The 23,840-nt window shown below is 38.1% G+C and overlaps 2 protein-coding genes across 2 annotated transcripts; one reads left to right on the top strand and one right to left on the bottom strand.

Annotated features, from left to right (window-relative positions):
* The first annotated feature begins 1,220 nt into the window (after positions 1-1,220).
* Positions 1,221-23,700, top strand: rtf2 (replication termination factor 2). The gene is made up of 9 exons (XM_006782775.3): positions 1,221-1,405; positions 1,700-1,794; positions 1,997-2,090; positions 2,280-2,419; positions 3,833-3,911; positions 17,380-17,490; positions 17,570-17,621; positions 19,630-19,704; positions 22,537-23,700. The coding sequence occupies exons 1-9, from the start codon at positions 1,337-1,339 to the stop codon at positions 22,731-22,733; spliced, it is 912 nt and encodes a 303-aa protein (XP_006782838.2). The 5' UTR covers positions 1,221-1,336; the 3' UTR covers positions 22,734-23,700.
* On the bottom strand, positions 5,931-14,863 carry gcnt7 (glucosaminyl (N-acetyl) transferase family member 7). Its single transcript, XM_006782774.3, has 5 exons — positions 14,591-14,863; positions 10,765-11,068; positions 9,843-10,584; positions 9,158-9,253; positions 5,931-6,474 (listed from the first exon to the last, which is right to left on the bottom strand). Exons 2-5 carry the CDS (start codon positions 10,969-10,971, stop codon positions 6,227-6,229), a joined length of 1,293 nt encoding a protein of 430 aa, XP_006782837.2. The 5' UTR covers positions 10,972-11,068; positions 14,591-14,863; the 3' UTR covers positions 5,931-6,226.
* Positions 23,701-23,840: the final 140 nt, after the last annotated feature.

Raw genomic sequence — 23,840 nt, forward strand, 5'->3', positions numbered from 1 at the left:
ACACACACACACACACACACGTGCACGCACACACACATACAACCTCTTTTTTGTGATAGAAGTGATAGAAGATCACACCAGGTTTCTTTTGTCCTTTGGCCATTGTGCATTGAGGTGTTGATTTGCTTCAGCCCAGGGCACTGTACTCTCTCAAAGATAGTTTGCTAACAGAGCTTTCACTCCATTGCCTCTAATGAAAATCCATACTAAACATTTAGCTCTGTGTGAGAAAGGGAGGAAATTCAATAAGACACATAACACAATTTATAAATTACAGGAAGAACCAATCGAACCAACAGGGAAAATGGAAAAATGTTTTTATGTTTGTATTTGTTAATTTTGCTTATTTTGGGTAATGTATTGTATTTTGTATGTGGCTTCCAGTGTGTGGTGAGCATAAAGAGGTTGAAATCTATTTTCTGGGCCAAAATGAAGTCTAGTGCTGGGTTTTTATTCCTTCTTCTTTTCCACAACGATTATCAGTCATGCCGCCAGAGATGTCTCCACTGAGGTATTCCCCAAACTAATGGTCGCTCTTGGACAGCACTATCGATAGTAAACTAATCTGCAGCCTGCAAGGCACAGGAAACAGATCTCATTAGCACTCACTGAACTATCTTCCAAGGAAACTTTCATCTTTAGACCACTCTGACAAGAGGCCTGAAAGCCAGACTAATGTCACTTACTAGTTCTGGGTTTAATGGCTGACTGAAAATGTCTGAGATGGATGGACAATGAAAGTCTGTGTGAAGTTGTTTTATGTTTGTGTGCTTGACTGCGGGGTCATAAAGCGCTATAGTTTAGCAAAAGCTATGGAACCATACAACCTTTGGATTGTTTTTGTTTATTTTGTTATGTGCATTTTTGCATAGTATATGTTTTGTGACAATTTCTTATTCTGACTTTGATATCACCTTCTTATTCTGTATTTACATGCTAGACAGTATAAATATGTGATTTTAGTTGATCTAAATTAAGTCATTATAAACTAGCTGTGAAAAAAATAAACAAAACATTTAACAAAATATAAAAAAAGTCAATATAAAAATATATATGTAGTTTCTTTCTATTCCTCTAGCCTCAAGTTAGATAAATATACTCACATTTAGAGCGATGCTGCCACACCACGGCCGAAGCTATTAGATACACATGCAGCGTTTGAACTTCTAGTCATTCAGCCACTAGAGGGCGACGTTGAATTCATTGCACATCCCGCGAGCTTTAGTGAGATCTCGTTGTTTGTTTACAACCCGAGAACTTCCTGTCTGATGAGAGTAGCATTTTGTTTTTTTGTGTGTGACTGTTTGAGCTAACTAGTTAGAAGCGAGCTTTCAAGATGGGTTGTGATGGTGGCACGATTCCCAAAAGACACGAGTTGGTGAAAGGGCCCAAGAAAATCGAGAAGGTGTGTTAGCTTTACGTGGCTTCAGTTTCCCTTCCGTTTTTAAATAGAAAATATCCCTGTTGGCGATATTTTTCGAACGCTAACAAGTTGCTAATGCTAACGGGCTAAATAAAGTATTATTAAGTTTCGGGGTTTCATCACGAAAATAAAAAGAATACATATTACGGTATTTGAATGTGGTTTCTAATGTACGTTATGTAGTTGCTGTGAGTTTTCAGAACGTTAGTTAACTTGATGTGTTTTAGACGAAGCTACATGGCGTATTCTTTCCTCACGGTCTTCTTACATAAACAGGTTGATAAAAATGCTGAACTGGCTGCCAAATGGAAGTACTGTGCATTGAGTCAAGAGAAACTTAGACGACCCATCGTCTCCTGTGAACTGGGAAGGTGAGTTATTTTTTTTGTCTTGTTTTGTACTCGGGCATTAGTTGATGTTTGGACACGGTATCGCTCGATGATGTGACAGCGCGAAGATATAAACACCGTTTCACAAATAACAAAAATCAGACATGAATTAAGACTGTACAGTTTTTCATATTTTCATTACACCACATTATGTTCTGGTGGTCTGGCCCATGTTATTTTTCAGACTGTACAACAAAGATGCTATCATTGAGTATCTCCTGGATAAGTCGGCTGAGAGACCCAATGCTGAGGCTGTAACACACATCCGTGGGATCAAGGTATATTAACACCGAAGTGTGAACATCTAACTTGTTTTTTTATTTGTTTGTTTTTGTAATTAATAAGATACAGAGCTACATTATCCATTTACACAGTTGGAGGACTTCAGCCCATGTGTTTCTGGACACATATTTGTGTGTTTATTCGTGGTTTCAAACAGGAAATCTATCTATTTGCTTTCTCTGAAGGATATAAAGGAGCTGAACTTGACTGATAATCCTGAATGGGAAGGAGAAAGAAGAAATACAAAGGGAGACAGATATGAAGACATTCATTGTGGCATGTTTATTTGCCCTGTAGTTGGGTTGGAAATGAATGGCAAACACCGGTAAGCAACCTGAGTGAAGAGGTACTAAACCTAAGAATGAAAAAATAAGACTGACAATTCATGTTCTCTCTTTGTTTTAAGGAGCAAGTCACTGTATCTAAGTTAATTTTAATATACTAAATACATGTTAGAAATTCACTACAAAACATATGATGGCATTTGTCTATCTTGCTTCTGATATACTTATGAATTTCTGGACAATTCTGTGTTTCTTAAAATTACATTTTTTAAAAAAATTTTTTTATTTTACCTCTGTACATAACCACATCGTACTTTAATACCGCATTTGAGATTAAGTTGGAAATCAGAATTTTCAAGTTCCCAGTGGAAACTTTCATCTGGAACGCCCTCTCAACTCAAATTTCCAACTCAGAAATTCAAAGTAGACACGCCACCCACAAGTTAACAATTGTAAGATGGCAGGACTGAACATAAACGTTATTAAAAGTGTAAAACTTTTAACCTGTGCTGGTATTGTTTCGTATTTGTGATTCGTTAAATAATCCATTCACACAGCACTTACAAGGTTCGATCCATGACCATGCTGCAGCAGTGTTTTTGAGTCAAAGAAAAACAAGTATTGCTCTGTTTTGTTAATGATGGATGAATAGTTCTATCTTACTAAGAAGCAAGGCATAAGACATATTGTTTTTACTGTCTTCTCTGACTGAATCACACTCAACTCAGGAGTGATGTCACTCCTGAGTTCTGACTTCTGAGGTGTCTGGAACACAGCGTTAGTTAAATAATCAAAATGTAATGGAAGTACAGATTTGTATCTTTGATTCTGGAGTTTAACAAAATGCATTTGGTAGAAATGTTGATGCAAGTGAAGAAAACAGTTATTTGGCTGAGAAAACAAAACTAACCTATCAGAGAAAAATCAAAAACCTTGGGAGTGGCCAAATCTTCAATCAGGTACATTACTGAAAAGAAGAAAGCATTAGTCTGCTCTGCAACTCCAACAAGCCCGAAAGGCCACAGAGGAAAACTAAAGTGAATGAGGTCAAAATTCTTTATGGTTAAGAAACAAACAAAACAAAACAAAAACATTCACAAAATCTAAGGGCTCCAAGATGCTATGCCACAGACTTGTCTACATGTTGTAGCTGTTTCCTGTCACCAGGGGGTAGTGTCACAAACAACTCGTCTGTGGGTTACTTTTGCTGTTATGCTGTTGTGGGACCTTGTCAGTTGTGGAAAAGAAAGGCGGTAGTGTACAGAGGGAAAATTACAACGTGTCAATAACCCAAAAACGTATGGACCTAACTTTAGATCACATAAAGTTAGAAAGAAGTACAGCTCCCAGCCCTGCGTCTGTTATTTATTTATTTATTTTTGGTGAATGGCCCTAAAAGCGATAAAGGTGGAAACTGTTTAGCAATTTCATATAAGTGTTTCTCTGTTTTTTAGGTTCTGTTACCTCCAGACTTGTGGCTGTGTCTTTTCAGACAGGGCCTTGAAGGAAGTCAAGACAGAAATCTGCCACAAGGTAGGCAACATTCATTTATTTATTTTCCCAGGCTATTTAGCCTCAGTGGGTTGTCAACTCTGACAGAATTTTTAAAAAAATTCTTAAGACACTTTTAATCTTTACTGCCATTAAACTGTTCCCCATCATTGACCTTGGGTGTTTGGCATTAATGCTGCTAGTTTAGGTCACACTGAGCAAATTTTCAACGCTAATGATTTGTAAATAGGCAGGTTTGATAAAAATGTAGATAAGATAGCAGCAGTCTGGTATTAGCTTTGTTCCAGATGCACAACTGGTTGCTCAGATGGATAAGAATGCAAGTTACACTGAAGTGTAATGATTTAATGCTCCCATGAGAAGACATAAATAGAAATAAAAAAAAAACATCATGTTCACATTGTTTTCGGTATTTAAGGGCTAGTAATAAAAATGTAAGTGAACTCTGGCAATGTTTTACGTTCGTAGAATACACACAGATAAATAACTTATTATTTTTGGGTTGCTTTTTTTAAACAAAAAAAATTATAGCATGTTGACTTTTAAAAACTATCACAATATCAGCATTGTTAAGAAAATACAGCCTGAAGAGAATGTAAATGTAACTAAAGTGCTCCTATAGTCCACTACAAACCACTTTGTTGTTCTATAGGAATATGTGATTAGGCAAATGTTTGAAATTTGGTTTCATCATGTTTTGACCCGTGTTTTGCTGAATTCACAATTTGCACTAGAATCCATGTGAACTTTAGTTTGAGGATCAGAGGAAGTTTAACGTTTAATCACTTTAGTTGAACATGACCTTTATATAATGCGCTTTTACAATATTACTGACCTCTTGCTGAATTTAAATAATACTAAACCATAAAGAACATGCCATATCACAACATTTAATTATGTGAGTAGATGTGTTTTGGATAGATTAAACTGCACTGTTCCTTTCTTCAAGTCGCTTCTGAGATTGCCCTAGTTTAAGCCACACAGGAATATGAATGAAGTAGGCCTAAGGCCTTTTATGGGTTCTGACCTTGTAGTTGTAAGTAGCATTAAAACTATGGTGGAAAATTCCCATGCACAGGCTATTTTGAGGTAACAGAAAGCAGATGGTAGCTGGTCAGTGTTGTTATTTCTGTTTAATTAAAAGCATTTTGGAACAGTGACAGATCAGTTGTTTGACTTTGTCAAAAATATCTAAAAGTATAAGAAAAGCTACAGCGCTTCTCGTGGGAAGCTGACTTAGAATACTGTGATTTTTGATAAGAGGCTTATAAGGCAGCACCGTTTCTGGAGCCAATACGATTAGCCTGACTTTACCCACTCTTTATTCAGTTGCTGCTAAGTTTAGGAAATGTAAAGTACAGTTCACTTAACTTTAAATGTCAAAGTAAAACATACAAAATAACTGATAATGCAACATCACGCTTTGTTATATCCATGTAAGACAATAAGCAGATTGTGCTGAGTTTTGGACAGGTTCTATAAAAAGTGATAGCCATTTTGGCTTTTTTTTTCCCCTTTGCATCCAGTACCCATCATAAAATTGTTATCTAAGGCTGAACTGTCAGAATCAAGTTCAGAGTGTGTGTTATTGGATAAAGACTGAATCTTTATCTAAGCCAGCATTTATCTCTTTCTTTCTTTTTTTTTTCTTTTGTGGGTTCATATTTGAACTCTGCTTGCATGCTGCTGTTTACCGAACACACTTTTTGTCCTTTTTTAAAAATTTTGTTGTTTTTTATTTTTTTTTGCAAGGAGTCATTGCATAAGTTGATCTGCCAGTAAAAATGCCATTCACATAACCAAATGTCTTTAGTCTAGCTTGACTTACTAGAAAATTCTGTAGCTCATATAAGAGAAACCTTCTTTTTAAAAAGGCAAAACACTGTTTACTCGGGTATTGTTCAGACACACTGACAGCATGCGCAAGATCATGTGAAAGTTAGGACTCTTTATCACAATTGCTTTTATTTGTTTACACCTGTTACTTCTTAAATAGGAGAAAGGGTCAACACCTTTATCAGCAGTTGTGTTTTTCAAACTGAATGTCATACTGAATAACATTTCTTTGGTAGTGGCGTTTCATCCAAGCTTTAGTCATTATTTTTGCTTCATGGACAGATTTTATTTCATATTTTATTTTTGTATTTAGAAAAAAAGGACAGCACTGATAAAGTTTCATAGATAAATATATTAGTATACACACATGGTCTTGAAATGCATATTGAATGCATTTTGTCTTCCTTGGTTTTGTTTTCCTATGCTCACATTATGACATAACAACACAAGACAAGTGCAAATAAGCTCAACTAGATATAGACTGCATGTTTGTAGTGATTTCATTCTCCAGCACTGCTGTTAAAGTAGCTGCTGCTGTTGCTGTAGTTGCTGTGTATGGCCAGTAGCCATGACGGTTCTATGGGAACAGTTGCCTGGTTGAGAACCTTGTTTCTGTGCCACTGCTCCAGACAGTCTAGTGCCTCAGGAAAGGTATTACTCTCAAACTTATTGGCAAACATGCTGTCCATGCTGATGATCCATGGTAGGTCTTCCACTCCGTAGATACAGATGTCTCGTATGTAATGCCCTGGAAAACAGCAGCTTGGACATGATTTTTTTTTAGCATTATGCCAAAATTCGTTCCTTGTATTACGAGTTTCCATTATATAAATAAATATATGTACGCAAGCTTATATAAGCTTTGACGTAAAGCTAGTGGAGAGTATGCCATATCAGACAAATTCTGCTATCAGCACTTTTTATCATCTTTTGTTGAGTAAACCTTGTTTTCAGCCAGTTATGGGCCTCATAATCTTGTCTGGAGCCGAGGAGGTGTGTGTGTGTGTGTGTGTGTGTGTGTATATATATATATATATATATATCTATATATATATATATATAGATATATATATATATAGATAGATAGATAGAGATATATATCGATAGATAGATAGATATATAGATAGATAGATATATATAGATAGATAGATAGATAGATAGATATATAGATATATAGATAGATAGATAGATAGATATATAGATATATATATAGATAGATAGATAGATATATAGATATATATATAGATAGATAGATAGATATATAGATATATATATAGATAGATAGATAGATATATAGATATATATATAGATAGATAGATAGATATATAGATATATATATAGATAGATAGATAGATATATAGATATATATATAGATATATATAGATATGTATATATGTATGTATATATGTATATATGTATGTATATGTGTGTGTATATATATGTATATGTGTGTATATATATATATGTATATGTGTGTATATATATACAGTGGGGCAAAAAAGTATTTAGTCAGCCACCGATTGTGCAAGTTCCCCCACTTAAAATGATGACAGAGGTCAGTAATTTGCACCAGAGGTACACTTCAACTGTGAGAGACAGAATGTGAAAAAAAAATCCATGAATTCACATGGTAGGATTTGTAAAGAATTTATTCGTAAATCAGGGTGGAAAATAAGTATTTGGTCAATAACAAAAATACAACTCAATACTTTGTAACATAACCTTTGTTGGCAATAACAGAGGTCAAACGTTTACTATAGGTCTTTACCAGGTTTGCACACACAGTAGCTGGTATTTTGGCCCATTCCTCCATGCAGATCTTCTCAAGAGCAGTGATGTTTTGGGGCTGTCGCCGAGCAACACGGACTTTCAACTCCCGCCACAGATTTTCTATGGGGTTGAGGTCTGGAGACTGGCTAGGCCACTCCAGGACTTTCAAATGCTTCTTACGGAGCCACTCCTTTGTTGCCCGGGCGGTGTGTTTTGGATCATTGTCATGTTGGAAGACCCAGCCTCGTTTCATCTTCAAAGTTCTCACTGATGGAAGGAGGTTTTGGCTCAAAATCTCACGATACTTGGCCCCATTCATTCTGTCCTTAACACGGATCAGTCGTCCTGTCCCCTTGGCAGAAAAACAGCCCCATAGCATGATGTTTCCACCCCCATGCTTCACAGTAGGTATGGTGTTCTTGGGATGCAACTCAGCATTCTTCTTCCTCCAAACACGACAAGTTGAGTTTATACCAAAAAGTTCTACTTTGGTTTCATCTGACCACATGACATTCTCCCAATCCTCTGCTGTATCATCCATGTGCTCTCTGGCAAACTTCAGACGGGCCTGGACATGCACTGGCTTCAGCAGCGGAACACGTCTGGCACTGCGGGATTTGATTCCCTGCCGTTGTAGTGTGTTACTGATGGTGACCTTTGTTACTTTGGTCCCAGCTCTCTGCAGGTCATTCACCAGGTCCCCCCGTGTGGTTCTGGGATCTTTGCTCACCGTTCTCATGATCATTTTGACCCCACGGGATGAGATCTTGCGTGGAGCCCCAGATCGAGGGAGATTATCAGTGGTCTTGTATGTCTTCCATTTTCTGATGATTGCTCCCACAGTTGATTTTTTCACACCAAGCTGCTTGCCTATTGTAGATTCACTCTTCCCAGTCTGGTGCAGGTCTACAATTCTTTTCCTGGTGTCCTTCGAAAGCTCTTTGGTCTTGGCCATGGCGGAGTTTGGAGTCTGACTGGTTGAGGCTGTGGACAGGTGTCTTTTATACAGATGATGAGGTCAAACAGGTGCCATTCATACAGGTAACGAGTGGGGGACAGAAAAGCTTCTTACAGAAGACGTTACAGGTCTGTGAGAGCCAGGGATTTTCCTTGTTTGAGGTGACCAAATACTTATTTTCCACCCTGATTTACGAATAAATTCTTTACAAATCCTACCATGTGAATTCATGGATTTTTTTTTCACATTCTGTCTCTCACAGTTGAAGTGTACCTCTGGTGCAAATTACTGACCTCTGTCATCATTTTAAGTGGGGGAACTTGCACAATCGGTGGCTGACTAAATACTTTTTTGCCCCACTGTATGTATATGTATGTATATATATATATATGTATGTATATATATATATATGTATATATGTATGTATATATATATGTATATATATATATATATCTAGATAGATAGATGTGTGTGTGTGTATATATATCTGTGTGTGTGTGTGTGTGTGTGTGTGTCTATTTATGGATGTACATGTGACTTGCTCACAAAGATTTATGTGGGATTAATAATTTATTGTTGGATTACAAAACTAAATACCTAATTTGTACCACATTTTTATAATTTAAATAATTAGGAAATATTGGTAGAATTTAATCTCTGGGAGAGTAACTAATCCGGTCTTTATTGACATATATGACTATACCTTTGCAACCACTGTGTGCACTTCCTTCTTGATCCCGCCATTTGATTGCCCGGATAGCTCCTTCCCAGCCTCCATCAATGCGACTGCCTGGAGCTTCTTAAAACATGTAATCAGACAAAATTGGTAATTATATGACCTAATTGAATTATCAAGGTTTAACTAGCCCTGCTCAGGCCTCATTCATCTGCTGTTTGAGAGTCAGTTCTTGATACATCTCAAAGAAAAGTTAAGGAAGGGGTAGCATTCGCAGTCTGTAAGCAATTAAAAGTAGAGAAATTGATCAAATTTGCAAAAGTTAAACTTGTTATAATTCCTGATAAGTTTTCATTTTACCAGGGGGTAATGAAATGAAATGTATGAGGATAACAAATGGTCACAGGCAGGCTGGAGTCTATTCTAGCTGACAAAAATGAAAAAGAAAAGTATAACCTACATAGGTCACTTGACAGAAACCCATTCAGTCTCCTGAACTATGAGAAGGAACTGAAGTACTTAAAGAAAGCCCACATAGGTACAGACACAGGCTCCAGTTAATAAGGAAACTTGAACCTAGAACCTTGTTTCATATCATCTTTTGTTTATATCACATCATACTCACATTAGTACATGTTTAATAGTTTTGTGCTAGCTGTTAAACAAGCGTGGAGTTTTGTGTCTGTGCACCTGTTTAAAACCGCCATTTTACCTTTGATATGGTTGAGCGTCACCCAGTAGTGTTCATCTGGACTGAATGTGTCCCTGGACCAATCCAAGAAGTCATGCGCTATCGGGCTTTCCAGAACAAAGTCCACGAAAGGCCTTGTAAGAACATAGTAGGCTGTTCCAAAATATAATTGCAGATTGTGTGGAGGAGGCCTTTTCCTCAGGCCTAGCCCTTTCGGAGCTACATGTGACCCCACAATCTCCTTGTACTGGCGTTGCGTTCTGTACATCATAGACATCGGTTGTTTGACCCCAGGTGTCATGTTTTTATCCCTCCATTGTTGGCTCAGCATGTACTGTACCAGTTCCAGGTTACTCTTAACAGGGAAATCTTGTCCACACAGATTCACCACCTTCTTCCAGTCTGTCTTGGATTTCGCTAGATCCTTCATGCAATTCAGATCTGCTTGCAAACGAGAAAAACCAGCGTAGGTCACAGTTTCACTGTGACTGGAGAGAAATGTATTTGGAAAGCAGCTGACTAGCTTCTGTACAGCCTCCCGATACTCCCGTGGAGCCTTAGCATCCACGTGAATGCAGTACACATTTTGTGGCATGTAAATTGCCCTCAAGAGGCGGATGAAAAGCTCCAGCTCTTTATGAATAGTCACAATGAAAGCTAAAGGGTAAGCCTCCTCTTCACGACTTAGAGGTTTTGTTATAAAGTGTAAATCTCTTTTCAAGTTTGAGCACGGCAGGTGGCTGTTTAGAATGTAGCTTTCCACCTGTAGACCAAAAAAGCATATATTGCGACTGTTACTGTTGAAACTCATTTTTAAATAGGAATGTCAATGTGACTGTGCTAATGCTCCTAACTGGTTGTTAGATCAAATGAAAATTTCATCTAGAATATTTGTGCTTTTTATTTCTCAGAAGTAAAGAAAGGGTGGGGGGGAAATACATACCTGGCAGTCACGGCTGTACCAATTTACTCCTTTGTTCATGCCTGGCAAAAAAGTTTTACACGCAGTTGAGAAAGGTTTGCAACTTGAAGATGGGGGAGGCTTTAACTCAGGTGGCGTCCTAGTCCTCAGATAAATGAAGGAAAAGATAATAATACTTATCCCGAGGCACACGAGGAAGCTGCATTTTGTCCCTTCAAGCTGGCGCATAATAGCCCTGTTTCTCTGTAGTCTGCCAGTACCACCACAGTTAAAGCTTCTGCAGTGGAGACATCCAGTTGGATTATTTGCAGAAGGATCCTGGATCCTTGAGGAATATAAAATAGGGTTAAGTATTTAGGTTGGACCTAATTGATGAAGCTAGTATGTAATACATTAACTGCTGCTGCTTTAGTGCTTCTGCAATGTCTATGGGATGTGTTTCCTAGAACCACAGCTTGCAACACAGGAAGTGAATTAATTGCTGTTCTGTATATGATGATATTACAAAAGCATGGCAAAGGTAATTGATATCGATCACTATGTTTGATGTATTTTTTATGATAATGCAAAGCAGTTCATTTGCGGATAACTTGTTTTCATCTTGTTGCTATGTATATTTTCAACGTGGCAAAGGGAAGAAGATGATTTAGTTCTTGAAAGAGTACATGTAAAACGTTTAACTGATCACTTGCAGAGGAGCGGTTTATTTGGGGGAAGTTGTAGTTCCCCTAGGGCAGGGGTGTCAAACTCCAGGCCTCGAGGGCCAGTGTCCTGCAGGTTTTAGATCTCACCCTGGGTCAACACACCTGAATCAAATGATTAGTTCATTATCAGGCCTCTGGAGAACTTCAAGACATGTTGAGGAGGTCATTTAGCGATTTAAATCAGCTGTGTTGGATCAAGGACACATCTAAAACCTGCAGGACGCCGGCCCTCGAGGCCTGGAGTTCGACACCTGTGCCCTAGGGGGAACTACACTCCCTGAAACTACACACTAGGGAGTGTAGTTTCAGTAGGGAGTGTAGTTTCAGAATTCATCAACAATGAACAATTACTTTACTTGAACAACAGGTTATCCTATTAAATCTCAGTGTCACATTCATTGGCCACAGTATTTTGCTACAGAGACTCATATATGCTTTTGTGTTAAAGGAAATGGTTTGCATTGCTTTTAATCATGACTTATTTGATGGATTCCAATGTGTGCATGCAAATGGGGAGTCGTCTTCTCACATGACAAGTTTGTTATTGAGTTACAGAGGGTTCTGTGCTGGGACCAATTCTGTTTACATTATAGATGCTTCCCTTCCCTTGTTATTAGACAATTTTGCATACATTTTCATTACAACACAGATGATACCAATCTATAGTAACCTCTGAAGCTGGATTACACAAATTAATTAGTTAAAGCAGCAGTCCCCAACCTTTTTTGCGCCACGGACCGGTTTATGCCTGCCAATATTTTCACGGACTGGCCTTTAAGGTGTCGCGGATAAATACAACAAAATAAAACTAGTACTGGTACCGAAAAAAAGATTTATTCATAACGCACGTGAAAAGACCCGGGAAAACCGAGTTAACGATAAAAACGATAACAAAATAACCCTGAAAACTCTCGCGGCCCAGTACCAAATGACTCACGGACCGGTACCGGTCTGAGGCCCGGGGGTTGGGGACTGCTGAGTTAAAGGACAGGCATGTTTTAGAGACAACACTAAAGTTATTATATTTGTCCCTAAAAATTTCTGAAACATGATGTCTAACCAGAACGCAAACTCTTGATTGGCATTACGTTAGCCTCCAGTAACATTGTGAGGAACCTGGGAGTCATTTTTGAACTGGATATGTCCTTCAACGTGCATTAAGCAAATATGTGTCGCTGCTTTCTTTCAGGTGGAGTATTGTAATCCATTAATATCAGATTCTTCTAAACGTCTTCTTTTTATCTCTCTGGCTGCTCACAGTTTGTTCAATTACTCACTCATAGATCACTGTCTACTCCAGTTAATTCTGGTGACCTCAAGGCTCTGTCCTGGGTCCTTTACTTTGTATTATATATCTCCTACTCCTAGGTGATATTTTCAAGAAGTATAACATGCAATTTCACTGCTATGCAGATGACACCCAGCTCTACTTATCTTCCAAACCCACAGGTACTCTCCTACCCACAACTATTTCTGATTGTTTAAGTGACATCAAGGTTTGGTTTACTCACAACTTTTTTAAACTTAATGACAATCAAACAGAATTTATTCTAATAGGCACCAAATCAAAACTGACTAAAGTTCCAACCAGAAGTCTTTCATTATCCATTGATAACTCTGACAACAGAGTTATCAATGGATTCTCAGGTCAAGAGTCTTGGTGTCATCCTTGACAGCACTCTTTCCTTCACAGCACTAGGGCTGCCACAAACGATTATTTTGATAGTCGACTAGTCAACGATTATTTTTGCGATTAGTCGACTAATCAGATTGTGCGTCCATTGGACGTAAAACTTACAGCTTATTGCACCAGCATGTGTCTGCTCTTATATAACTGTCATTAGCTTACAGCTTTAAGTGTTTAAGGTATGTGCTAACTAAAAATAAAGACAAGATGATAGTTTATTAAACTTTTAATGAAATTTGCAGATTGTCTCGGTGATGTTTAATAAACTCGGCCGTCTGCTCCTTGCTATCTAAAATATAACAGGACACCGGAGTAAATTCTCGAGCATCTCACACTTCTGATAATCAGTTGTCTGCTTGACGTTTATTCAGCTGTGTAAAAACTATAACTTTAATCTCAGCCAAACCGATTTACTCAGGAACAAATAAAATACTGAAAAAAGCCAAACAATAACATTTTTAAGTTATCTAAGTGACTTATATATGTTTAACCTGAGTAGTGAAAGATGGCGGTGGGTTTGAAAACGATTTGCCGGGAGTCCGGTGTTCTCACCGGCTCTAATGAGCCTTGAACCCCGGCTAGCTATCGAGCTGTTGGGTAACAGACGTCTCCGAAAACGCTTTTTTGGAGGGGGTTTGAAGTAGCTCCTTTTTAGGGACTAAATTGGTGCGCTGTGATGCATCAAGCATTCCTTCTCTACTCGCCTCTTTTTTTTTTTTTTACTCCCCACATGCTTATATACTGTAGCTTATGATTCAGTTTTTTGGTTTTGTTCTGACTCATTGCCCTGTCTTTTTCCTTTCTATCCGAACACCCACAACTGGATATGGCAGATTAGGAGCCAGGTTTTGCTAGCTGTTTCTTTCTGTTAAAAGAGAGTTCTACACTCCCCACAAACTGCTTGCTTACAGGGGACTTTTTAAGTTTTGGTGTTTTCTCCCAAATACTTTTAGGTCCTATGTAAGTAAACCTGAGTTTAATTGAAAAAAGTACAACTTTTTTTTTTTTTAATTTAAAAAAAGAATTTATAGCCAAGTATCCTTTGGAGGGCAGAGAAGCTTTAGACATGTCTGAACACTGTTCTCTGTCACAGTAAACATCCTCACTCGAGCCTGTTCCTGAGAATTTATCAGCAGGCAGGTTTCTGATCTGCTGAGATTCCTATCCTTCTCATATTGCGACTAATAGAAAGAACAGTTCATATGTAGAAACGAGGAATAGCTTGCTGGTTGTTGGTTATGAGTTTGGGTAGATAAAAAAATGCTTTGGTTTCTTAAAATATTTGTTTATACATTCCTTGCAATGAAAATTTGAGATCATATTTAGATCAGCATGTTCGACTATATTTTGTTTTCGTGCAATCATTTATCACATTGCTGCTTTGGTCAGAGGCAACAGAAATAAGCAGACAATAGCAGAATATGTAAAGAAAGAAATGCCAAGCTTAGTGACCTACCTTTGATGCAGGTCAATCTGTACTCCTTATAGTGAAGAGGTCAACTTTTGTACATCAGCACCTGTTTGGGTTTTAATGACCTAAATTGCTCCTGCGAGTTATGTTGCTATAATTCATTTGAAGTCCTGCAGTGAAGAGTCATTTCTTTTGGTGCCATCAGCAGCAGTAGCGGTAGTGTCAGCAATATATTCAAGCTAAATTGAATTGCTTTCTTGTCTTCTCGTCAGGAGGTTTCTTTCTCAGAGCTTGATGTTGCGTTGTGAGTGAGCCACAGTGGTTTGTAATTGTGTGGAGTATTCTCTTGTTGTGTTTGCAGCTGATTATGTCTCTCCTCCCACAGCCCCATGAGACAAGTCCGGCCCTCCCTGGTTACTAGCATGAACACCCAATCACACACCTGACATAAGGAGTCATATTCACACACTTCACACACACACACACACACACACACACTTTCTTGCTATCTCTCTCTCTCTCCTGCTCACTTGTGTATTACATCAGTATTCTTGTTTTTTGCTTGTCTTCGAATCTCATTACCTCAAGTTTCTTCTTTCTTTTTTCCTCTCAGATAAGATTAGTTCCAGTTTATCTGCCCTGTTAATGGTGTGCAGCGTGACTCGTCTCTTGTTCACAATCTTGTTGCCTCTTGCAGTTACGAAAAAAAAAAGAAGATTTTGGTTGACTTGTTTACTAACTGACTTCATGCTAGGTTGTGTCATTTTTAGGGATCGTAACAACAGAGTGACAGACTTCATAGCGGCCCACAGAGTTTATTTGCTGCTTGGTCAGCTCCCGAGATTATCTCTGTTGTGTTGAACAGAGCACATGGACACGGTCCACACCCAGTGAGCCTGCATTACAACCACACAATGGATCCCCTACTTGTTACTCAGGGGTTTAATATTTGTTTTTGAATATGGGTGTGTGTTTTCCTATTAAAAGCATTCATCCTGTTTATATATGTTTAGAGACACAAAAACCTAAGCCTTTTTCTTTTTAATCGCAAGACTTTCACAAATATGTAAGCCAATTTGTTTCATACAGGGTTCTCGTTAACCAGTATTATCCTGTATTTCTATTAGCAAACTTACAAACTGTTGTGGATAAATGAAATCATAATTCAAGTGCTACTTCTGAAACCAAAGGAACGATGAAAACAACAGCAACAATGAAACAAATGACATTTTAATTTGGATCTGGAGCAAATATTAAACTTTTGATTTGATGTGACAGAATGGTTTATTGTATTGTAAAAATCTCAAGTGTCAAACATTTGAAATAATAACATAGAATAACATTTCTTTGTCTTAGTCATTTCATCGATGTGTGCGTGTCTGACTGACTGTATTCGTGGCTTTTTGTTTTGTTTTTTCCCCTCTCATGCTTCACAGAGTTTAGCCAGTCATGGGCAGGCAGCATGCAAATAAAATGGAAAAGGGACGTGTCCCGACACGGAAATTATCTGTGGGTTGATCTAATAGTTTTGTTATTTAATGTTGAGTTCTAGGTATGTGTGGATATTAATGGCTCATGGAAAAAGCAAAAGGCATATTTAAAAAAAAGTTTTTACTGCGAATTTCTGCAAAAGATGCAAACAAGCAACATTTAATGAACGTCCATTGAGAAAGTTAAAAAAACAAAACAAAACTGATTTGCAAGATGGATTGGACTACATGTACTTACACGAAGTGAAACTGAAAGCAGTCACTTTTTCAGAGAAAATCATTTTAAACTAGCCTGACAGCCAAATATGTATATTTCAAAATACCTTAAATGATGTTAATTACAATCAACAATCAGTTTTGTTACTTCCTGTTTTGCCACAAAATTTATAATGCATATACAACCAGACAATGTTTTATCAATGCTAGCAGGCGGCAGCTTTTAAAAGTGTAAGTAATTGAAAGGCACTTTTTTAATCCTCCTTTGCCAAGAAGCTACTGTCACTGATAACAGTTTACCTCATTCAAAGTGTGAATCTATTGAAAGGAGGCGCTAGCAATAGCATTATACACAATACTAGTAATAGAGAATTATACACAATAATAACACAATTAACAGTAAAATAAGCTAGTCGTGTTTCCCTGGAAATTTCAAGTAAAGGTTTAACGTAACTCCTTAGCACTTTAGTTTACCTATAACTAAAAAAACTCACTTTTTTACTCGTTCGGAGCCTGCATAGTATTTTAGTTAAAAACTTTTATTCCTTTTTCAATAAAAATGAAAAAAATATTTTCTACATTGGATGTTGTATCTTGGGTCACGTTTTTTTAACCAACCACTTAAAGTCCTGCTTTTCCACACCAGTATTTTCCATCCAAGACTTGCTCTATATAGAGTGCAGCTAGTGATGCTTGGTTGAGTGTTTACTTTACTTTAGGATTACACAGCACCATCCTTCATAGCTTGCTCTGCTGAATGGTGTGTTGTTTCCTCAAATAGTAAAACAGGTCTGTTGTTTCCACCTTGAGAAAGAGAGGAGGTTTATGTGCAGGTTTTGCAAAACATCTTGCTTTGTTGGGGGTTGTTGAAGTAGTTCCCTTTTTAGGTACTAAATGGTAAACAGAGGTTGACACAGAACTTGCTCATTGCTTCATGATTTCAGATAATATATGTGAAAGTCCTACCTCATATTTAATTTTAAAACAGTTGTGCTGGATAACAGTGCATTAGCAGAAATAACACTATATGGTGAATTTCTTCTGCCTTTACACTTGTTGCCAAACATGTTTGCCTTTTCTAAATCCCTTTAAGACTCGCTTATCTGGAATATAATGTTTGTGTTATAGTGTGGGGATCCATTTAAAGATGACGATATTGTTGTGCTCAATGGCAACAAGGAGGAGGTGGACAAGCTGAGGGAGAAGATGGAAGAGAAGCGGGCCAAAGCTAAAACTAAGGTGTGTGACTTCTCTGCTTTTTGATAGAATCTGTCTTCACAACTGCAAAACCCTGAAACAAGTATTCTTTGATTTTCAGAAATCAAAGAAGAGTAAAGCAACTGAAACGGTGTCAACATCAGAATCAAAAGGTTTGTGTGAAGCCTAGTAAGTAGGTCATCGTATGTGTTCAGCATTTGCATGAACAAGGCCAACGAACTAGGAAAAAGGCCAGAAAATTTTCTTCTTCATTTGGATAATATTTTGAATGTGCTGTAATGTACTAGCTGGGTTATTTAAACTTTTAACTCATAAATGTGATATATAGTGTGTGGCCAAGCAAATGTTCACTTCAGTCTAGTTAGTCATACTTTGTACATCAATGATGGACATTATTACTTTATCTTATTCTGGTTTTGCGGTAATGTATCAGGCTGGTTTTGTCATATGTCATTTACTGACATACAGTGTTTTTCATAATTCCTGTGCAAACCTAGATCCTGACACATTTCCAATAACACAGGATTAAGTGTTACTGTAAAAGATTAGTCATAGAAATAAGTAATATTGGCCAATATCAGCCTTTTTGACTGTCTTTCACCTTTTTGCATGGAAAGAAAAGGGGGGGGGGGGGGGGGGGGGGGGATCTTTCCACAGTTTTACAATTGTAAATAAAAATGTAAAAACCTTCCTATATTATACATTTCCTATAATTGTGAATGTGTCTTACTATTTCCAGTTGTTTTTCTTACTCTTATAAATGAGCCAAGAAATGCAAAAATAGTCACACTGAACCAGACTCTGTAGATCTGCAGTCTAACCTGATGTTAATTAGTCTAAATTGAAGGTGTCAGTGTTGTGTGCCAACAGAAAACATTGCCGTGGTTTCCTGTTTTCAACAATAGCACAACGCTCTCAACTCACAAACAAGACTAACTGAGAAACCCCAGAATTCGATTTGTTTTTACTCAGATTAACACTCCAATGCATAGCTGGACTGGCCATCAGGCATACCGGGCATTTGCCGTGGGGGGGTGGGGGTGATTTTTCGTTTTTATGGGCAGATGTTTGTTTTTTTGGGGGTTTTTTTTTCTTTACGTAACGGTATAAACAATGAAAGGTGGTGGATTGGCCAGATGCTGGCAGATGTGTAAAAATAACTCAACAGCTTGGTGGTGGCTATGGCGGAGCTTCCATAGATTCAGTAACATTAGCAAGTGGCTGGTCTCCACCACTTGGAAAGGTGGGAAAGGTGAGGCAGGAGGAGGCTGCTAAACAGCAGCAACACTTAAGGTTTATAAGTTGTTGTTGTTAGAATTTACTTAATATTACTTTCTAGTATCAGCTGGCGTTTGCTGGAGCCACAGCTGTAAAAAAAAGTTTTATTCTTTCTCACCTGTCTTTCTGTCTCCTTTCACTTTTTAAAGGTTGCCATGTTAGAAAAAATATTTGCCCTGCCATTGACGTGGTAAATAAATAGTTTATGAAAATACCACTAACTTTATTATTTTTAATATTCAGTAATGATCATGTCTCACCTCTAGTCTTCTCTGTCTTAATTTCAGGTTTCCACCATGTGTTGTAGATAGTTCAGGAGGTTAACTCGACCAAGCAGTCTTTGGGTTTCGGCTAAGTACTGTTTAGAATACCAGAATAGGGAGGATGCATTGATGCATATACACCAACAAAACAGTGTACATCACTGTTACAACAGCGTTCGTGTTTTCATTCAAAGGCTTTCTGGTTTTTCCTATAATACCTGTTTGGCCAGTCTCTAGTCAACATGCCCGGGCCGATTTTTTTGTCCCAGTCCAACCCTGCTCCAACGTATTTCACTGAACAGTATAAGTCCACTCAACTTACACAGTCTGGGAAAAACATGGCCCAGGGGGTTGAACAGTTGTTTACCAGTTGGTGGGTCTGTGGATCAATTTGCCGGGCACTCCAGTCAGTGCATGTCTTAAAGCATACATTGGAATGTTTTTGTGGATGAATGTTTGACAAGGTATAGAAAAAAGTGCTTGTTATGAATGTGTGTGTGATTGGGTGAACGAGGGTTGTAGGAAGAAAGCACATTTAGTGCTCAGTTAAAAGGCGCTACATAAGTATTAGTGCTTTCAACCATTTATCCTCTGTCTTGCCTGATTGCTTTCCACACAGACGGCACAGTGTCTCCTCCCACTGATATAGCAGGAACAAGCTCGCAACAAAATGGTGGTGACAGCAGCCAGTCAGGTAAATAACAATACTTGGATCTTTTACGTACAGACAAATAGTCTATTGACATTGCATTGTCTTCACAAATCTCTTGAAGCCGACTGTTTTAAAAACATGAATGTGGTTTTCTGTATGTAATTCATTCAGCCCCTTTTTTTATTAACCTTCTAAGACCCAGCAATGAATTTTTGTCCTCTGACTGAGACTGCTACATTAAGCACCATTTATGCTATCTATACGACTCCTACTATACTGTCAATGGGACATGATGGGCTTTTTATTAATGCCACATTTGTGGAGGTTGCAGAGCACTTTCTTTTCAAAATGATGGAAATTGCAGCTTCCACAGATTGGCATGCATTGTGATTCTATTGCTTACACTCAGATTGTTTCTTCAATTTGAGAGTCTTAACTTTGACTTTGATTTCAGAAATGTACAATAAGTTTATCCCTTCCAAAACAAAAATTGTATTCACTGTCCTTTGTATTGAACAGCAGGACTTACTACTTACATTTTCAACCAGTGTCCATACTTCCGGTAGCAGAAGGCAGGATGAAGCAGAAAGATAATTTACTCAGAACTATGGAAGAGGAGTCAGTGTTACTGCTGTCAGGGGATGAGGTGGACAAAGGCCAGACATCAGAGTAGGAAGGTGGAAGCTCAGAGGCTCATCATCTTTAAAGGAATTTACGAAGGGGTGGTGTGACTGTACCTACCATCCATAATAGGAACTGTTTAATGTAGGGTTCTCATTTTTAGGCATTTTAATATCTAGAAGGGGAAATAAAAACCTATTCAGTTGAATTCACACACACACATTCCCACCAGCTAAGATTTTGATTTCTTCTCTTATTTTGTCAAGTCATGTAATTTATGCACTTTCAGCATATATATTATTAAACTCTACATCTGCTATCTTTATCAATTCAATTTGGGTTACATACTGAAATTGGGTTGGAAATTCTATAGGTAACATGAAAACAGGAAACCATTGTCTGGTGGTTGTGTGTAACAGAAAATAGGTAACCAGGTTATAGAAAAAAAATTACCACACAAACAAGAGGGAAATGGTCATTTCTGAAGGTGGCATTGGAACTGAAATATTGTTCAGTTTATTTGTTGTCACCGCTTGTAAAGATAGTTTAAAATCTGAATTTACTGGTTCCTAATTAAAGCCAATTCATTAAGTTGAGAGAGCTTCATTAACATTGGGCAGTCTAAGTAATAATGACCTTAATGTCACAGCTAAGTGGGAGCAGAATAAAGCACTCTGGAAAGTGAATAGAGAATGCAATAAGGCTGCCATGAAGTATGATTGATTACCTTCACAGTTTGATGTCCTGCATAACAGTTGAGAAACCAGTAACTACCCACAACTTCAGAGCCTTAGCTTATACAATCCTTCTTGTGCATAATGGGCGATGGATGTTATCATTTTGCCAGGCTCCTCAAAAGCTGGTATGAACTTTTCACTCTGTCTGAAATTTCACCTTCGTGCTCTAATGTCTTGCTCTTGTCCACCTCATTTCTTGACAGCTCTAAATTTGACTCCACTTCCACAGTTAATTTAAGTATTGTTTCAAAGAAAAAATATCTAAACGGAAATCTATCACACATTTTTTCTTCTAGGGCTCAGGAGGTTAATGATCCATGTTCAGTCTAATGTTCAGTGTTTTACCACTGATGTCCAATTAAAGTAAAATTCTACTGTAGTTAAAATGTCTATGAAGTGTTCTCAGTCATCCAGGTCATCGTAGTTTAAGGGGCTTGGAAAGAAAAGCGTCTGGACTTCTTTAAGTTTCCTTGAAGACATTTCACCTGTCATCCGAGAAGCTTCTTCAGTTCTAAGAGCAATTGGTGGAGAGTCCCAGATTTTAAACCCTATGGGAGTGTCCCCAAGAGGGTCATGGACCCCCTATTGATCCTTTACCTAATCACACGAGCCAAGGTGTGAAAACGGGTGTGGGTCCCAATCAGCCAAGGTTTTGGATGAACCCATTGTGAAGCCTAGCCCCACCCTGTCATGTGATTTACTGAGGTCAAATCTCCCAGAATGTGAGTGGGCATTAAGGCGTCTAGGAAGGGATCTCAAAACTGGATTATAGATGGCAGACAGCTGGTGTCGTAAGCCACCGCTTCTGTTCGAAGATGGTCGCTCACAATGGACATAAATGGCATATTTCACTCCTCTTTCAAACCATCTGTCTTCTCTGTGAACATTGGCATCCTCGAAAGAGTGACCTTTGTCCTTTAGATGCAGGTGGACAGCCGAGTCTTGTCCCGTGGAGGTGGCTCTTCTATGTTGTGCCATGTGTTTATGAACTGGCTGTTTCTCCAGTGTAGAGGTCTGAGCATGCCCAGTTCCCTGTACAGCATACACTACGTTGTTAAGTTTGTGTGTAGGAGTTTTGTCTTTGGGATGAACCAGTTTTTGTCTGAGTGTGTGGCTGGGTCTGAAGTACACTGGGATGTCGTGCTTGGAGAAAACTCTCCTGAGTTGCTCTGATACACCTGCTACATAAGGCATGACAGTATTGTTGCATTTGTTTTTTCACACCTTGGCTCGTGTGATTAGGTAGAGGATCAATAGGGGGTCCATGACCCTCTTGGGGACTCTCCACAGGTCTTAAAATCTGGGACTCTCCACCAATTGCCCTTAGAACTGAAGAAGCTTTTTGGATGAGAGGTGAAACATCTTCGACTAAACTTAAAGAAGTCTAGACTCTTTCCAAGCTCCTTAGACTATTGTAGTTAAAGTAACATCTAATGGGTATTATCAACCTGTGGGGAGGGACAAGTCCTTATTTTTAAAGATGCCTTTTTTTTGTCTCTTTCATCCTACTACTCAGCTGTGGCTGGACCCTCTGGATCTTCCAGCTCGTCTAAAGCGACCAAGTCTTCATCAGCCTCTGCTACAAAGAGGTCCATCCAGGAAATGAACGAAAAGTCAGAGGCTTTTAAGTCTTTGTTCACAACCCACAGTTCTGCCAAGCGCACTAAAGATCAGACATCCAACTGGGTCACCCACACCCCTTATCACTTCTAATAACTACTAAAGTGCATAGATCACAGTTTCTAGATCTTTCCAGAAATATTAGCATATTAAAATAAATCTTGCTGTGCATACCAAGCACACACACCAACCCTACATGACCTCAGATATTGACAGCGATATGTGGGCTAATTCCCAATTTCTCTCTCCAGTTCCCAGTAGCTCAGTGTTTACATGTTGTGAACATTTAGTTGCGGCTCCCTAAGGGGTTCTGAGTGTGTGCTTTGTAACTTAATTCCTCCCCATGGATTCCCTCACAACCTCTTTGTTCTCAGTCACAGGTGCTTGAGGAATTAATACTAGGAATGCTAGGATGACTGTATTACAGTGGCACTCTGCTTCCCCCTAATGGGCAGAAAATAGCTTTTTAATGTGCTCACAGGATTGCTGCATTTATTTTAGTCCTTAGTTATGATAAGAAAAATGAAAAAAGACAAACTGCCCTGCATTTGAAAAGGCAGATCCTCAGTAATTAGTATCTCCAGATTTTCCTTCCTCACAAAATCTAGTTGTATGTGCCTGGTAGCTATTTATTTTGGCTTTTTTTTAACAGGTGTAGCAGGTGACTTTCACTCACTTTTGTTCTTTTAATTAGTTATTTCTCAATTGTTCTTTGAAACGGGGGGAAAACTAAAGCATTTGGTGTATTTGACTCCTCTGATTTGCAAAATAACCACCACATCCAGACCAACAGCTTTAATGCGATTGGGGAAATATACTCAATAACTAATGCTTTTTTTGTTTTTGTGCATTTTTGTCTGGACTTTAATGGAAGACCTTTAAAATAAAAAGTTACATTGTATTATTGTCTCCAATTGAATTCATATTGAGGTTAAATGTGCTTGTATAGACAGTCAGTACATTTACAACATTTACAAAGAAATAAAAAAATGCTTTGTTCTTCCTTTTTGCTTTTTTTTTTTGTATCAAGCAATGCCACAATAAATTTCTATTCACAGTATTTTAGTGTTGTTTTTATGGTGCAGATTATATTACATCTTTGTGTTCTCTCTTCTGTAACACATTACCAAGTGCATAACAGAGCATTAATTATCCAAGATCACAAAAGCAAAACCAAATCCCTGTTGTGCACTTGAAGGG

Source organism: Neolamprologus brichardi, chromosome 5 (genome assembly GCF_056152115.1).
Source record: "Neolamprologus brichardi isolate AB-2024 chromosome 5, ASM5615211v1, whole genome shotgun sequence".
NCBI classification, from domain to species: domain Eukaryota; kingdom Metazoa; phylum Chordata; class Actinopteri; order Cichliformes; family Cichlidae; genus Neolamprologus; species Neolamprologus brichardi.

Coding starts and splice junctions, on each gene's coding strand:
- gcnt7 (XM_006782774.3), bottom strand. CDS start 10,971: ATGCGCCAGCTTGAAGGGACAAAATGCAGCTTCCTCGTGTGCCTCGGG. Junction 10,585..10,764: donor GGTACAGCCGTGACTGCCAG/GTATGTATTTCC, acceptor TTTGGTCTACAG/GTGGAAAGCTACATTCTAAA. Junction 6,475..9,157: donor TGCACACAGTGGTTGCAAAG/GTATAGTCATAT, acceptor GCTGTTTTCCAG/GGCATTACATACGAGACATC.
- rtf2 (XM_006782775.3), top strand. CDS start 1,337: ATGGGTTGTGATGGTGGCACGATTCCCAAAAGACACGAGTTGGTGAAA. Junction 1,406..1,699: donor GGCCCAAGAAAATCGAGAAG/GTGTGTTAGCTT, acceptor TTACATAAACAG/GTTGATAAAAATGCTGAACT. Junction 1,795..1,996: donor GTCTCCTGTGAACTGGGAAG/GTGAGTTATTTT, acceptor GTTATTTTTCAG/ACTGTACAACAAAGATGCTA.